This window comes from Delphinus delphis, chromosome 12 (assembly GCF_949987515.2).
Source record: "Delphinus delphis chromosome 12, mDelDel1.2, whole genome shotgun sequence".
NCBI classification, from domain to species: Eukaryota; Metazoa; Chordata; class Mammalia; order Artiodactyla; family Delphinidae; genus Delphinus; species Delphinus delphis.
The window spans coordinates 16,290,440-16,306,080 of NC_082694.2; the positions used below are offsets into that span (position 1 = coordinate 16,290,440).

Here is a 15,641-nt window from a genome sequence, read left to right on the forward strand (position 1 = left end):
CCATCATCATCCCCAAGTTACAAGTAGGAAAGTTATCTATTCTGCATTGGAATGATTGTACTGCTGGAGGATATAATTCCCTGGAAAAATTCCAGACCCATTGCTACAATTCATTATTCACCTCTGTAGTTTTCTGAAAAGGATTTTACTTATGATAACTGATATTGCCAACTTCTGAATCCTTTAAATGTTCATCCATTCTCATCTGCATCTCTTTCATTATGTCAAGAAGATTTTTTTAAAAATTCTTTTTCAAGCTGAGATGGTTGGTTGAGAGTAAGTTATTTGTGTTTGGAATCTCAGTAATTTATTTCTTCCAGGATAGTAGCGTCCTGGCTTGCACCTATCTTCCCTCTCCTGTTGAGGCACTTCTGGTCAGTCTTACTGGCTCAGCCACTTAGAGTGAGGACATTGGGGAGTAAGTGCCAGAGCTGATGATCGAGTAACTGACTCCCTGTATTAGCAATTCTAAGAGGGAAGAAAGAGATGATGCTGTGCTTTCCTGAGAATACTCTTCAGTCACTCTCTGGGAAATCTTGCAACACAAAGTTGGGTTAAATCTTTGTGGTGGGTCCATCTAGCTTCAGACCAACTTGGATCCTGAGGGCTAGATGGGAATATAAAGGTCAAGTTTCTTCAATTGCATCATGGTGTCTGGGAGAGGAGGGTGGCCGGAAAAATGCAGACTCCAATAATTAGTCACTGGTGAGAGGAAAATGTTGCCCTGAAGTGCATTATTCTAAAAAAAAATTCGGGGACTTCCCTGGCGGTCCAGTGGTTAAGACTTCATGCTTCTACTGTAGAGGGCCCGGGTTTGATCCCTGGTTGGGAAACTAAGATCCCACATGCCGTGCGGCACGGCCAAACAAATTTTTTTAAACAAAAATATTTATAGTTTGAGAAGTAGCACAGAAATATTCACCTTAAAAATCATCAGACTTTGTGATTCTGCATCCAGATTTAGTGTCATGTTTTTCTTGGATCAAAGTGAGTAAACCAGGAACTCGAATAATTTGATTCAGGGTAGATGACTCACTTTTAGGCTTACTTTTAGGACGGAGTCTTCTGGGTTTAGAAGACAGATGTTGGGAGGGGGTGTCTACCATTCACGTCCACCACCTGTCCTGGCCCAGGCATCACAGTTCCTGAGGGTCTCGTTGCAAATCCTGATGTGGTGTCTTCCCCTTCTCTTCCATTCTTGTCCCTGTGGGCTGGCTCAGGGATGGTCCGACACAAACTGGATAGGCCTTAGGTTTGGCTCTGTCTTTGCCCACTTTGAGCTCAGAGCTGTCTCTTGGACTTAGGCGTCCCTGTAGCTTACTCTATAAAATTTTAAGGACCGTCCGCCACCCCCTCCAACCCCAAATACCTTCCCATATTTAAAGCCTCCTTAATCTTTCTCTGTTTATTCTCTCCTGTCTAGTCTCCCCCTTGGTGTTGCTGTATCCCCTTGTTCAATTCTTCACCTTGCTTTTGTTATAGCTTTATAAGTGGTTGCACCTGTTCCCAGCCTAAAAGACTATAATTGCCAACCTGCTTATAAGGTAGAGCCCAAATTTATTAACAACACACACAGGCTTTCAAGATGTGCCCGCAGATCACCTTTTTTTTTTAGTTTTGTTGAAGATAAAGTTTTCCTCCATATACATCTCCTCTTTATACTCTGCTCTGGCGCTCATGAACTACTCACAGTGTCTACAGGCATGCCACATCCCGACACTGCTGGGCTTTACCATCACTGTTCTCTCTGCCAGTGTGCTCTCCTGCCTCTTCTCTTCTGCTGAGCCCACCCCACCATCCAGTGCCCCACTCAACCATTGCCCCCTTGGCGGAGATTTCCCAGATTCCTCCAGGTAGCGTTATTTGCTCCTTCTGAATTCCCACAGCATTGTCCACACACTTCTATTTGGGTAGTTGTCATACCATATTCTAATTTATTTATTATCTCCATCCCATGAGTTTTTGGTAGGCAGGGACTACATCATCTTTGTATTTCCAGCATTTAGCACAGTGGTACTAACCTGGATTTTCTGGATTAATCCATAAATGACTGCCTAAAATCCCACCACAAGCAAATATCATTGCCTGGATAAAGCATTGCCTTTTTTTCTCCTATTGTTTTTTTTCCTATTGTGCCTTTGTTAAAAATAAATTGACCAGGGACTTCCCTGGTGGTGCAGTGGTTAAGAATCCGCCTGCCAATGCAGGGGACACAGTTTAGGGCCCTGGCCCGGGAAAATCCTACACGCCTTGGAGCAACTAAGCCCGTGCGCCACAACTACTGAGCCTGTGCTCTAGAGCCCGCGAGCCACAACTACTGAGCCCATGTGCCACAACTACTGAAGCCTGCGTGCCTAGAGCCCATGCTCCGCAACAAGAGAAGCCATCACAGTGAGAAACCCGTGCACCGCGACAATGTGTAGGCCACGCTTGCCGCAACTAGAGAAACCATGCGTGCAGCAAAAGAGACCCAACACAGACAAAAATAAATACATAAATAAATTATTAAAAAAATAAATTAACCATAAATATAAGGGTTTATTTCTGGATTCTCAATTCTGTTCCATTGATTATATGTCTATCCTTATGCCAGTACCATATTGTTTTTTTTTAAAAATTGAATTTAGTTGATTTACAATATTGTGTTAGTTTCAGGTGTACAGCAGTGATTCGCTAACACATATATGTTTATATATCTATATGTCTTTTTCTGATTCTTTTCCTTTATAGTTTATTACAAGATATTGAATATAGTTCCCTGTACTATACAGTAAGTCCTTGTTGTCTCACACTGTTTTGATTATTGTAGCTTTGTATAACTTTTGAAATCAGGAAATGTAACTCTTCTGACTTCATTCTTTTTTTTCAGGATTGTTTTTGCTTTTTGGAGCCCTTTGCATTTCCATCCAAATGTAATCAGCTTGCCAATTTCAGCAACAGTGTCAGCTGAGATTTTGATAGGGATTGTGTTAAATCTATAGATCGGTGTGGGGATTATTGCCGCTTTCACAATATTGTGTCTCTCAATCCACGAGCATGTCATGTCTCTTCATTTATTTAGATTAATTTTCTTTGGCAGTGCTTTGCAGGTTTCAGTGCACAAATCTGCACTTCTTTTGGTAAATTTATCCTTAAGTAGTTTATTCTTTTTGATGTTATCATAAATAGAATTAAAAGTATTTTCTAATTGTTCATTGCCAGTATATAGAAATGCAGTTGATTTTTGTGTATTGACTTTGTATCCTACAACCTTGCCAAACTCATTTGTTACTTCCAGTTTGTGTGTGTGTGTGTGTGTGTGTGTGTGTGTGTGCGTGTGTGTGAATTCCTTAGGATTTTCTGCATGCAAGATCTTGTCATCTGTAAATAAAGATAGGTTTACTTCTTCCATGCTAATCTGGATGTCTTTGACTTCTTTTCTTTGTCTAATTTCCCTGGCTGGAACCTTCAGCACAACACTGAATAGTAGTGATGAGAGCAGATACATCTTTGTCTCATTCCTTTCTATCCTTTTCAAAACACAGTTACGGGCTTCCCTGGTGGCGCAGTGGTTGAGAGTCCGCCTGCCAATGCAGGGGACATGGGTTCTTGTCCCGGTCCGGGAAGATTCCACATGCTGTGGAGCGGCTAGGCCCGTAAGCCATGGCCGCTGAGCCTGAGCTCTGCAACGGGAGAGGCCACAACAGTGAGAGGCTCGCGTACCGCAAAAAAAACAAAACAAAAAAAACAAAACACAGTTACTTCCACAGCAGTAGAAGTTTAGGTAACCAGAAAGGTCAAGTGTTCCAGGAGAGAAGGAAGGGAGAGAAAAGCTAGGAAGCAGAAAATTCAGGGTACATAGAGGGTGCCAGAGAAGAATTCTGCCTAACTCACTGTTATGTTAAGCAATGTTGGCCACACAGGAGTGGCTGAGAGCAGGAGTACAAGGTAGCTTCCCAGGTTCCATGCCTACTTCTCTTGGTCCACCCTGGGGATGGGTCTTCATCCATTTCCATACTGTTTCACTGCCCTTCACTCAAACATGCTCCAAGGTGTCACGTGCTGTTCAAGGCTCTAGATCAGCTGATACCTCTCTGCTGTCCCCCATTTCCCTTGCTCACCAATGAAAACCATCCATTCCCATTCTGCTCTCTCCCTCCCTCACCTCCCAGTGGGAATCTGTTCTTCATTATATGGGTCTACATGGTCTAAATTGTATCTGATTTTGGCAGTAAGATCTCATGTGGCCACAATTCATATTTGTTAAAAATTGTAATTCCTGAAATAGTTTTTCCTTTTTCATAAGTACATCTAACTCAACAGGTCTCGACTAGTCAATCATGTTTCGATTCTTTGAATTTAAGAGCACAGACTCTGGAGGCTGGACTGCCTGCCTTTAAATCTTGGCTTCACCCTTGTTCTTCAGGTTCCTTGTGTGTAAAATAGGGATATAATAGTTTTCACCTTATAGGGTTGTGAGGATTAAATCTGCTAATTCATGGGACATGCTTAAAACATGCTTAGCATGTAGCAAGAGCTATCTAAGTTTTTGCTATTATTATTTGGGAAAACATTCCCATTTCCTATGTGTAAATATTCTTATGATATTCTTAACATGGTCTTATCTTCTCAAAGGCAGTATCAGAAGTCATCACCACCATCACCAAAGGCTTGGGAGGACATCATTTTGGTATAAGCCAGGTGGGCGTAAACCAACAACTGTGTGGTGCACAGCTGGACATCAGATGTGGGCATACTGACCAGTGATGTAAATCAATGCATCCCAGGGAATCTTTCCTTTTTGACAGTAAAGGTTGAGGTTCAGTAAAGCACATTCCCTGTCACTGTCATTAAATTCATAGCAGATATTCCAACCAAGAGGGCCGAACTTTTTTCTCTCCTAGAATAGAAAATGAAAATGGTCTTAAAGTTTGATAAAATTAATGGTGTAAAATACTGAAAACTCAAAGGTTTCTGTTGAAGTTGAGCATCCTCATTGTGCAAAATCGGTTAAAATCATGACATTCAACTTGAGCCAGGCTTTCAGTTTGGCTGTCACCAAACAGGGCAGGCACCTCTTCCTCCAACACTGGCCTTTTGCTAATTTCCCAAAAGAAAATTTGATATTACGAGAAATGTGAAAATGTGATAGACTTGTCAAAAGAACATTTGTTCTTCATGGTAAAGTAAAATATTTCTCCATCAAAATAGGGAAAACTATCCCACCTAGAGTCTTTTGGCATAAAAATATTGACACTAGTCACCCATCTGGTGGAGCGAGCTGTCCCCAACTCTTCTAAGAAGTCTGTCTATCACCCAGGCTTTTCAGTCATGCTTGATGTGCTGCTTACATGCTGACTTCTCTATAGTGGCCTTTTTTTTTTTTTAAACTGATACCCAGAATCTCAATTCTTGTTTCCAAACTCCCCGTAGTGAAATCTTTCCCTTTCTTTGTTATCTCCCATCTCACCTAATTTCTTAATTCTAAACTATTGATTGTATCAGAGGATTGGTCCCACGTTCCCTCCTCTTTTCTTAAATTTATTTAAAAATTTTAAAAATCATTATTATTTTTAAAATTTATTTATTTTTGGCTGCATTGGGTCTTCATTGCTGCATGTGGGCTTTCTCTAGTTGCCGTGAGTGGTGGCTACTCTTCGTTGCAGTGCGTGGGCTTCTCATTTTGGTGGCTTCTCTTGTGCAGCAAGGGCTCTAGGTTCGCGGGCTTCAGTAGTTGTGGCACATGGGCTCAGTAGTTGTGGCTCATGGGCTCGAGAGCGTAGGCTCAGTAGTTGTGGAGCATGGGCTTCGTTGCTCCACAGCATGTGGGATCTTCCTGGACCAGGGCTTGAAACCGTGTCCCCTGCATTGGCAGACGGATTCTTAATCACTGTGCCACCAGGGAGGTCCCTTTAAATTTATTTTTTAATTTTTATACAATTTTTAAAGGTTACACTCCATTTACAATTGTTACAAAATATTGGCTATATTCCCTGTGTTGTACAATACATCCTTGAGCCTGTCTTACACCCAATAATTTGTACCTCCCCCTCTGCCACCCCAGATAGCCTCCCCACCCCATAACCACTACTTTGTTCTCTGTATCTGTGAGTCTGCTTCTTTTCTATTATATTCACTAGTTTGTTGTATTTTTTTATTTTTATTTTTAATTTATTTTTTATAATTAAATCTTTATTTTTTTATTTATTTGGTTGCACTGGGTCTTAGTTGCAGCAGGCAGGCTCCTTAGTTGCAGCATGTGGGCTCCTTAGTTGTGGCATGCGAACTCTTACTTGCGGCATGCATGTGGGATCTAGTTCCCTGACCAGGGATCGAACCCCGGCTCCCTGCATTGGGAGTGCGGAACCTTAACACTGAGCCACCAGGGAAGTCTCTGTTGTATTTTTTTTTTTTTGCGGTATGCAGGCATCTCACTCTTGTGGCCTCTCCCGTTGCGGAGCACAGGCTCTGGATGTGCAGGGCCAGCGACCATGGCTCACGGGCCCAGCCGCTCCGTGGCATGCGGGATCTTCCCTGACCGGGGCACGAACCCGTGTCCCCTGCATCGGCAGGCGGGCTCTCAACCACTGTGCCACCAGGGAAGCCCTCTGTTGTATTTTTTTAAATAACTTTTTTTTATAACTTTTAAAAACAGATTTATTATTTATTTATTTATTTATTTATTTTTGGCTGTGTCGGGCCTTAGTTGCAGCACACGGGCTTCTCTCTAGCTGTGGCGCTCAGGCTCCAGGGTCTGTGGGCTCTGTAGTTGCGGTGAGTGGGGTCCAGAGAGCATGGGCTCTGTAGTTTGTGGCACGCAAGCTCTCTAGCTGAGGTGTGTGAGCTCAGTAGTTGTGGCGTGCAGGCTTAGTTGCCCCCGTGGCATGTGGGATCTTAGTTCCCCAACCAGGGATCGAACTGGTGTCCCCTGCATTGCAAGGCAGATTCTTTACCACTGAACCACCAGGGAAGTCCCTGTTGTATTTTTTAGATTCCACATGTAAAGTGATATTGTATAGTGTTTGTCCTTCCTTTCTCTGCCTGACATTTCACTTAGCGTAATACCCTCCAAGTCCATCCATGTTGCTGCAAATGGCAAAATTTCATTCATTTTTATGGCTGATTAGTATTCCATTGTATATATATACCACATCTTTTTTATCCATTCATCTGTTGAGGGACACTTAGGTTGGTCTATATCTTGGCAACTGTACCATGTTTCCTCCTCTCCATCTCAAAATTTCCCTAAATCTTAAACCATCCCTCATCTCAGCTGCTTTTGTTAATAGAACAAAGGCCTCCCACTGGGAGCCCCAATCCCAGCCTCTCTGATCTCCTCTAGGACCTTGTTTACTTATTTATCCCACATTTTGCATCTTTAATCTTTGTTTCTTCTCTACTGATTCTTCATCTGCAGACCACACACATTTGAAAACCAGGCAGCCTGTCTAATCAAGACCCCATACAGAGATATGGAGCTGGAGTCAGAATTCTGGTACAAGGGCCACAGGATGGACACCAGATCAGGGCAGTGAGGTCTGAACAGAGGGGGAAAGGAGTGCCCAGTACGAGGCCACAGGATGGGCACAAGATCAGGGCAGTGAGGTCTGAACAGAGGGGAAAGGAGTGCCCAGTATGAGGCCACAGGATGGGCACCAGATCAGGGCAGTGAGGTCTGAACAGAGGGGGAAAGGAGTGCCCAGTACGAGGCCACAGGATGGGCACCAGATCAGGGCAGTGAGGTCTGAACAGAGGGGGAAAGGAGTGCCCAGTTGAAGGCCACTTTTCAGGGGACTTGGAGCTCTAATCACAGGGAGGAAGCTGTCAAGGGTCTAAGCCCACTCCAACAGGAGCAGGTGAGAGTGAAATTATTGTAAAAAAAATGAAGACTTGCCGACTGACAAGATATATATGTGTAAAGGAGGAAGAATAAAAATAATCCTGAAACAGTGTAGGTGATTGAGAGAATGGGGCCACCGATTTCAGGAGCAGACTCTGGAAGGGAAGCAGATTTTGTGAGTGAAGCACAGCTGTGGAGATCAATTTTGTGCTCTTGAATTTGACCTACTGCATTCAACCAGGAGATGGTGCTCCTTAGGTCAGAGCAGAGCTGGGAGGCAAAGCTGTGAGATACAGAGGCAAGGGATGTACAGAGATCAGGGACTGAGTTGAAACAACTTGGGTTCAGACAGAACAGGGCCCTCAGCATTTCACAATGCCATTTGTAAGCTTTTATTTAATTCTTTTTATTGATTTATTTTTAACCTAATACACTTCTTGTCTCTATTAAAATACAAATTGAGTGTACCTGAACAATTGCATGGAAGAAACACATGCCGAATATTATTTGTCTCCATTTTCTTCCAAGTATGTTTTCTTCAAAAAATGAAGGTGTCATTTCGGTAAATGCTCGTCTGATATTTGCACGTAAACCTTTTGGAGGCTCATTGGTTACCTGTAGAGACACCCGCGGCAGAGAGGGTGGTTGTACAGATACGCGTTATTTCCGAATAACACAAATAGGCTGAAGCCAGTGAGGGGACGTAAATAACCAACGCCTGGGAGGCGTTCCTGCCCTGTTTGCGCCTGCTGTGTATCTTGCTCGGCCTCAGTCTCTGGAGAATAGGGGGTCCTCAGACCTACAGTGTGTGAACCACCTCAACAAGAACCTCAGACACTTCCATTTGGGGTCCATTTCTCTAAACATGGACCAGAAAGGATGCTTAGGCTTTCTGCACTGGATTTTCTGGTCATCTGGACATACGGCATCACCCCACACTTTGCCTTGATGGTACAGGGCAGACAGGGAAGAGGTATCCCTGGTTCCTGGGTGATCATATGCAGAGGCTTCCCATATATTGGAAACTTCCAGCCTTGCAATCCAGCAACCATACTCCCTGTGGGCCTTCCTGTTTCCCAAGTGCTGAAACATTCTCTTAACTCTGGGAGGGGTTCTGTACTCGTTCCTCTGCATCCTTGACGTTTTCTTATAGAGGGGAAGAGTGGAGATGTTGAACGACCAGCAGCACTAGGGCACGTAAGGATGGGCAATGGCCTGGGAAATTCTTTCCCCGCTCACTCTCCGGTGAAGGGACACTGACTCCCGCTTCCCCACCTGGGCCACCCAGACTCTGACACAACCTGACACAAGCCTGGGCTTCCTGGACCCACTCGGCGAACACCCTGAGGCCAATCATGTTACAGGCCAACCATACGTTACCTTGACAGAATTTTGAAGAACTGTAACAGGAAATGTATTACTAGGCATGGAACTTAAAAAAAGTCGAAATGTGTCCTTGATAACAATATCTGTTTAAAACAAAGACAAAACAACAAAAAAGGAAAATGCATACCTCTTAGTAACACTTTTCTGTAAGAAATAATTATTATAGCATAGCAAAAAAAATATGCTGTAAGTTCTGTTTAAAGACTAGGTTTTCTATTTTAAGTATTTTATGTTGTAACATCTTCTAGAATAGAGGTGAGGGGACTCTTTACAGAAGCTCTTCACACAAGTCAGTTTGGCAGTCTAGAGGCTGGCACATTTGAGTAAAGAAATTACTCAATTATTTTCTCAATTATTCAGTTTAATTTCACGTTAATTTTCAATACATGATAGAGATGCTAAGGGCCTTTCCTCTGAAATTGGGAAAATTTTCAGTTGAAAGAGAGGACAGTTACTACATTTACGCTCAAGAAGGGGTTTTAGGTTTTGTTTGTTTTTATTTATTTTTAATTTTTTTAGCCATTCAATTTAAGGAAAATTGTGTGAACATGGCCAGAAAGCCCTCTGGATAAAAAAGAAATTTGTCCCTTCTGCAGAGATGTTGCAAAGGGAGCTCAGGGAGCAGGGAAACGGAGAGACCTCACATACAGCATCAAGAAGTTAAGTCAATATACGCTTCCTTTCTGAGCTGTGGACAGAGAACCTAAGAAAGAACAAGCTCCATTCCAGGTTCAAAAGGCCAAAGCAGAGCTGGGAAAATCATTGATCGCATCACAGGAAGACACAGGCATCATCGAAGGAGGCCTTTCTTGGCATTGGTCTCTAAGTACAAGTGACGGTGTTTCTCCAACACTCTCGGCTTGCTCCCTCCGAGGCAGGACCCGGGCACTAGCTGTTCCTTCTACCTGGATGCTCTTCCTTTAGACTCCCTTACTTTCTTCAAGTGTTGGTCAAATGCCACCTTCTCAAAGAGGTCTATCTAGACCACGCCATTTAAAACTGCTCACCCCCATTCCATCCCAACCTTTCTGTTTCTCCTTACTTTCTTTTAATTTTTTCCAAAGCACCGAACACATTCTATCATACCTTATAAATTACTTATTTGTTATGTAGTTTGTTTATTGTCTCTCTCCCCTCACTAGCATGTAAGCTCAATGAGGGCAGATGACTATGGTTATTTTGTTCACCAACATACCCTAAGCATCTAGAACAATGCATGGTATGCGGTAGGTTCTCGAATATTTATTAAATGAATGATTGAAGATTAAAGCTGAATTTATGCTTCTTGGTTTGGTAATCTAAATTCATGAGCTATATTAAATAGCTAAAATTTAAAGTTAATTCTAGTACAATTCTAGAACAGCACTAAAGTTGCTTGTATGGTAAAAACTATTAGGCATAAGTCAAAATCATCAAAGTCTTAGGGCTAATGATTTCATTAACCAAAAGAACCAAAGAGTGAAAAAGGCCAGGTTTAGAGAAGCATTTTTTTAAAGTACCTTTTCTCTTATAATTGCAAAAGCATCAAGAATCTTAACTTTCATAGACGTCATAGAAGTTTAGGGCTGGAATGGAATTAGAAATCATCTTAGTTGTGGGACTTCTAGCAATGACGTTATGCAGTCATTTTATTGCGGGGGAAACTGAGGTCCAGAGAAGAGGCGTGATATGTACAGTCAGGAAGTGGTGGGGGTGAAACTCTAATCAGGTCTTAGAATTTCAAGCCCAGAGGGTTTTTTTCTTCCTCTCTCTCTTTTTTCTTTCATTCACTTTCTCTTTTCAGTTTATTACCTGAATGTATTTTTTTTTTTTCTGGTTCAAGTTAAACATGAGAACTCAAATGGTTAAGTTAATAAACAATTGTAACGAGGGCCAGGAGAGGATTTTTCTAGCCACTTAAACACTTAAAATCCATCAACACCTTTGCTGGCTTCCATAGCCCATCCAGCCTCCTTGAAGGTCTGGCACTCTTGTCCAGGTCATTGTGAAGCTGAACTACAGGTCCATACTTGGAAGGCTCACACAGTACCACTGCAGCAAACTGCTTTTTAGATGACTTCCCAGCATTTTTTTTCCCTAATTATAATCCTAATCAGGATTAGGAACAGTGGTAAAGAACTTCTTGTCATTTTTCTTTAATTATGTAAATAAAAATAAGCCACAGGCCCAGCGGGAAGCAAGCCATCTCTTATTTGCATCGCAAAGAGTGGAAAGAGTGGAGATTCTGGATGGCAGGAAAGAGTGGAGATTCTGGATGGTAGATGCTAATGACTATCTATCCTTGATGGAAGCAGCCTGCAGAAGACAGGGCAGGGGATACCCAGGGAATGAGGGGCCTTCTAGGGGAAGGCTGCTAAGCCCTGGTTGTGGCTTGGTAACCAGAGCAGGCTGGCCGCACTGTAAAGGAGCATCTCTTCAAACTTAATAGGTAGCAATGAGGAAAGTCACATGCAAGATCATGTGCATATCTCTCACCTTCCTAGAAAGCCCTCTGTGGTCAGGGCAAAAAGGAGGACCCCAGAGAAAGGGCCCTGGATATCCCAGGCTGGGTATCCTCCTTCATGGCTTCCAGGGAGAGTGGTAAAGTGGGGTGCACACAGCTTATTACCAATAATACAGTTCCTAAGGTTTCAACTGTTTTTACACTATTATATAAAAATGAGTAGATTCTAAGTCCACTTCTTCTCTCTTTGCAGTCCGTTATACTTTCTTGAGTGGGAAAGAAGGTGGTGATATTATAGTTAGTGGTGGCAACCATGACTCATGCTGGGCACCCCCATGAGTGTGTGTGTGTGTGTGTGTGTGTGTGTGTGTGTGACTATGAGACACATGTGAAGGTTGATTGTCATGTGGGTTACAGAGGATAAAAAGTGGTAAAACACTACTCTGAGAATTGGTTCTAATTTGAACCTTGTTCCTGAACTTCTCTCATTCTGTAGTGAAAGATTTAATTTCCTTGTTTTGTCGTAAGTCCAGTTTCTATTTCTTTTCATCATGCCTAGATATAATTTAGTTTGAATTCGAATGGCCTCCCATAGAAGGCAACATGAAACAGAAATGATCCAGGGGATCATACCTTCAGCTTGGAGTCTGAACATCTTTATTTGAATCTGGGTTGTGTAACTTAACTACACCCCTCTAGATCTCAAATTTCTCCTTTTTAATATGGGTAAAACAATGCCAACAATAAATAATTATTACAAGGATTGGATTCAATAAGAAAGGCCACGCAAAAAAGGTATTATACAAATGCTATGTGCTCCACATACTTGAATCTGTGAAGGTTTTAATTAGCTCCTCCATTGCCAACATCCAAGAAACAGCAAGATGGCAGTTTTGCAAAAATACCCAGTTTCCTGATTTCATTGCATCTTTGATCATTCTTTCAGCAATCGGTCCTTGTCCTTGCCCCAGGGAAATTGACTGCACCCTGAATTGAACAACAACAACAATGAAATGCTGTTTTATATTATTTTTAAGCAATGCAAGTATCAAGAAATGTAAATATGGTAGGCTCTTGCCTAGCATATGCACGCATTTCAAATCCTCATTCTGATAGATGTGCAAATGTTTTTTCTTATTTTCTTGTTTTTAAAAATAGTTTTTACTATAACACACAGAAGTGCAAAAAACAAATTTATGGTTCTTTGAATTATCTCAGATAAACATCTGTGGTTGAAAAGAGAACTTTGCCAACACTCCAGGGACATTTCTCCTATGCCCCTTTCTACTCCAATCATTTTCCCTTCCTCCATCCTGAAGGTATCCATGGTCCTGATTCCAACGCTATAGGTCAGTTTTTAAAAAAACTTTTGAAAAATTGAAGTGTAACATATTTACAAAAGTACACAAATCATTAGTGTACGGCTTAATGAGTTCTCCTAAAGGGAATGTACGCATGTAGCACCATATAGGGCAAAAAAAAAAAAAAAAAAAGAACATTACTAGCACCCTCCCAATCAGTATCCTTCCTTATTCTCAAAGGCAACAACTATTTTGAATTCTAACACCATAGATTAATTTTGCTTGTCTTTGAATTTATATAAATGGAATCAAATAGCATATATATTTTTATATTTGGTCTATTTCGATCAACAATATTTCTTTAGATTAATTCATATTATTGTGTGTCATTGTAGTTCATTTTCATTGCTGAATAATATTCCACTGTGTGCTTATATCCCAATTCATTCATCCATTCTGCTCTTGATGGACATTTGGGTTATTTCTGGTTCTTAGTTGTTGCAAACCATGCTGCCATAAACATTCCATAGATGTCTCTTGATATACATGTACTCTGTTTTTATAAAAAAATTATTTTAATTTGTTTACTTTTGGCTGCGTTGGGTCTAAGTTGCTGTGTGTGGCTTTCCCTAGTTGCAGCAAGTGGGGGTTACTCTTCATTGTGGTGTGCGGGCTTCTAATTGCGGTGGCTTCTTTTGTTGTGGAGCACGGGCTCTAGGTGCATGGGCTTCAGTAGTTGTGCCTTGCAGATTCTAGAGCACAGGCTCAGAAGTCGTGGCACATGGGCTTAGTTGCTCTGTGGCATGTGGGATCTTCCTGGACCAGGGATCAAACCTGTGTCCCCTGCATTGGCAGGTGGATTCTTAACCACTGCGCCACCAGGCAAGTCCATACATGTGTATACCGTTTTGTTGTGTATATCCCTAGGAATGGAACTGCTGTTTGACAGAGTATGTGTATGTTTAACTTTTTTTATAATATCAAACTGTCTTTCAAAGTGATGCCACCATTCCACACACCTACCAGCAATAGATGAGAGTACTTGTTTTTTCCACATCCTTGCTGACACCTGGTGGATATACAATGGTATCTCACTGAGGTTTTAAATTGTTTCCCCTTTACATAGGTTTATTTATTCGACTTTGGCTATTCCCTTTTATATCCCTCCCCTCTTTTTTTCTACTGGTTCACTTGTATTTTTCTTATTGATTTCTGAGAGTTCTTTACATTGGATATAAACCCTTTGTTATTATTTATTTATTTTTATTGTCTCCATAGTTTTGCCTTTTCCAGAATGTCATATACTTGGAATCATACAGTATATAGCCTTTTCAGATTGGCTTCTTTCACTTAGTAATATGCATTTAACATTCAGCCATGTCTTTTCATGGCTTGATAGCTCATTTCTTTTGAGTACTGAATAGTATTCCATTGTATAGATATATCATGGTTTATTTATCCATTCATGTACTAAAGGACATCTATGTTGCTTCCCAGTTTTGGCAATTATGAATAAAGCTGCTATAAACATCCTTGTGTAAAGTAGGTTCTTGTGTGAACATAAGTTTTCAACTCTTTTGGGTAAGTACCAGATTGCTGGCTCATATGATAAGAGTATGTTTAGTTTTGTAAGAAAACACCAAACTGTCTTCCAAAGTGGCTGTACCATCTTGAATTCTCACCAGCAATGAATGGGAGTTCCTGTTGCTAGTATGCATTAATACAACCTATTTCATGTCCAGTAACCTTGCTAAATCCATTAAATAATTTTAAGATACCATTTATCAGAGTAGAAGAATGTCTTATTTCTGGTTTTCTCTTTTTAAGAAATGATTTCCAGATTCTTAGTTTACTGGGACTTTTCCCCCCATGAATGCATGTTGAATTTTAACAAATGCTCTTTCTGTGTCTATTTAAATAATAGTTTTCTTCTTTTTTAAAAGGATTTCTCTCCTTTATTCTTTTAATGTGATGAATTAGTTTTCAATATTTTAACCATCCTTACATTACTGAAATAAACCCAGCATTGTGGGAAGGTTTTTTGTAATGAATTCAATTAACTATTATTGGACTATTTAGATATTCTGGTTATTCTCAGTTTCTTTTAAAGTTGTGTTTTTGGAAGAATTTTTCCATTTCATTAAAATTTTCAAATTCATTGGCAAAATTAAAAAAAAGTAACATGCTCTTATGACCATTTTAATGTCTGCTGGTCTGTAGTGATATTCTCTTATTCATTCATGATACAATTTTTTTGTATCTCTTTCTCTCTCTCTCTGTCTGTCTCTCTCAGTAGTTTCAGCAGAGATTTATATTTTATTAAACTTTTCAAAAAAAAACTTCTGTTCTTTTAGATCTTGTCCATCGAATGTGTATTTTCTATGTCACTAATTTCTGCTCTTAGCTTATTATTTTTTCCTTCTGTTAGAGTTTAATAATTAAGTTTCAGATTGCCTAATTATTCTTAGTGGGAATATTAACTTGACATTTCTGAAACCAGAAGTTATTAAACATGCATAAATTTACTGTTAGGTGCCTCATTTCTAAACCTTAATGGTTTTTGATATGTTACACTGTTTTTGTCATTTACTTCCACTTATTGGACAATTGCTGTTATGATTTCCCTTGAACAGACAGATTGTTCAGAGGACATTTTTTTCTTTTCCAAATATTAAAAAAATTAAGATTGATT

The 15,641-nt window shown here is 40.7% G+C and overlaps 1 protein-coding gene across 1 annotated transcript in view; it reads right to left on the reverse strand.

Moving 5' to 3' along the window:
• Positions 1 to 15,641, reverse strand: part of DNAH6 (dynein axonemal heavy chain 6) — a 289,189-nt gene that overhangs the window by 25,253 nt on the left and 248,295 nt on the right. The window contains exons 64-67 of the mRNA XM_060027729.1: positions 12,475 to 12,635; positions 9,200 to 9,288; positions 8,288 to 8,434; positions 4,741 to 4,879 (exon numbers count right to left, since the gene is read on the reverse strand). Coding sequence (XP_059883712.1) covers positions 4,741 to 4,879; positions 8,288 to 8,434; positions 9,200 to 9,288; positions 12,475 to 12,635 — 536 coding nt within the window. The remainder of the gene's footprint in view (positions 1 to 4,740; positions 4,880 to 8,287; positions 8,435 to 9,199; positions 9,289 to 12,474; positions 12,636 to 15,641) is intronic.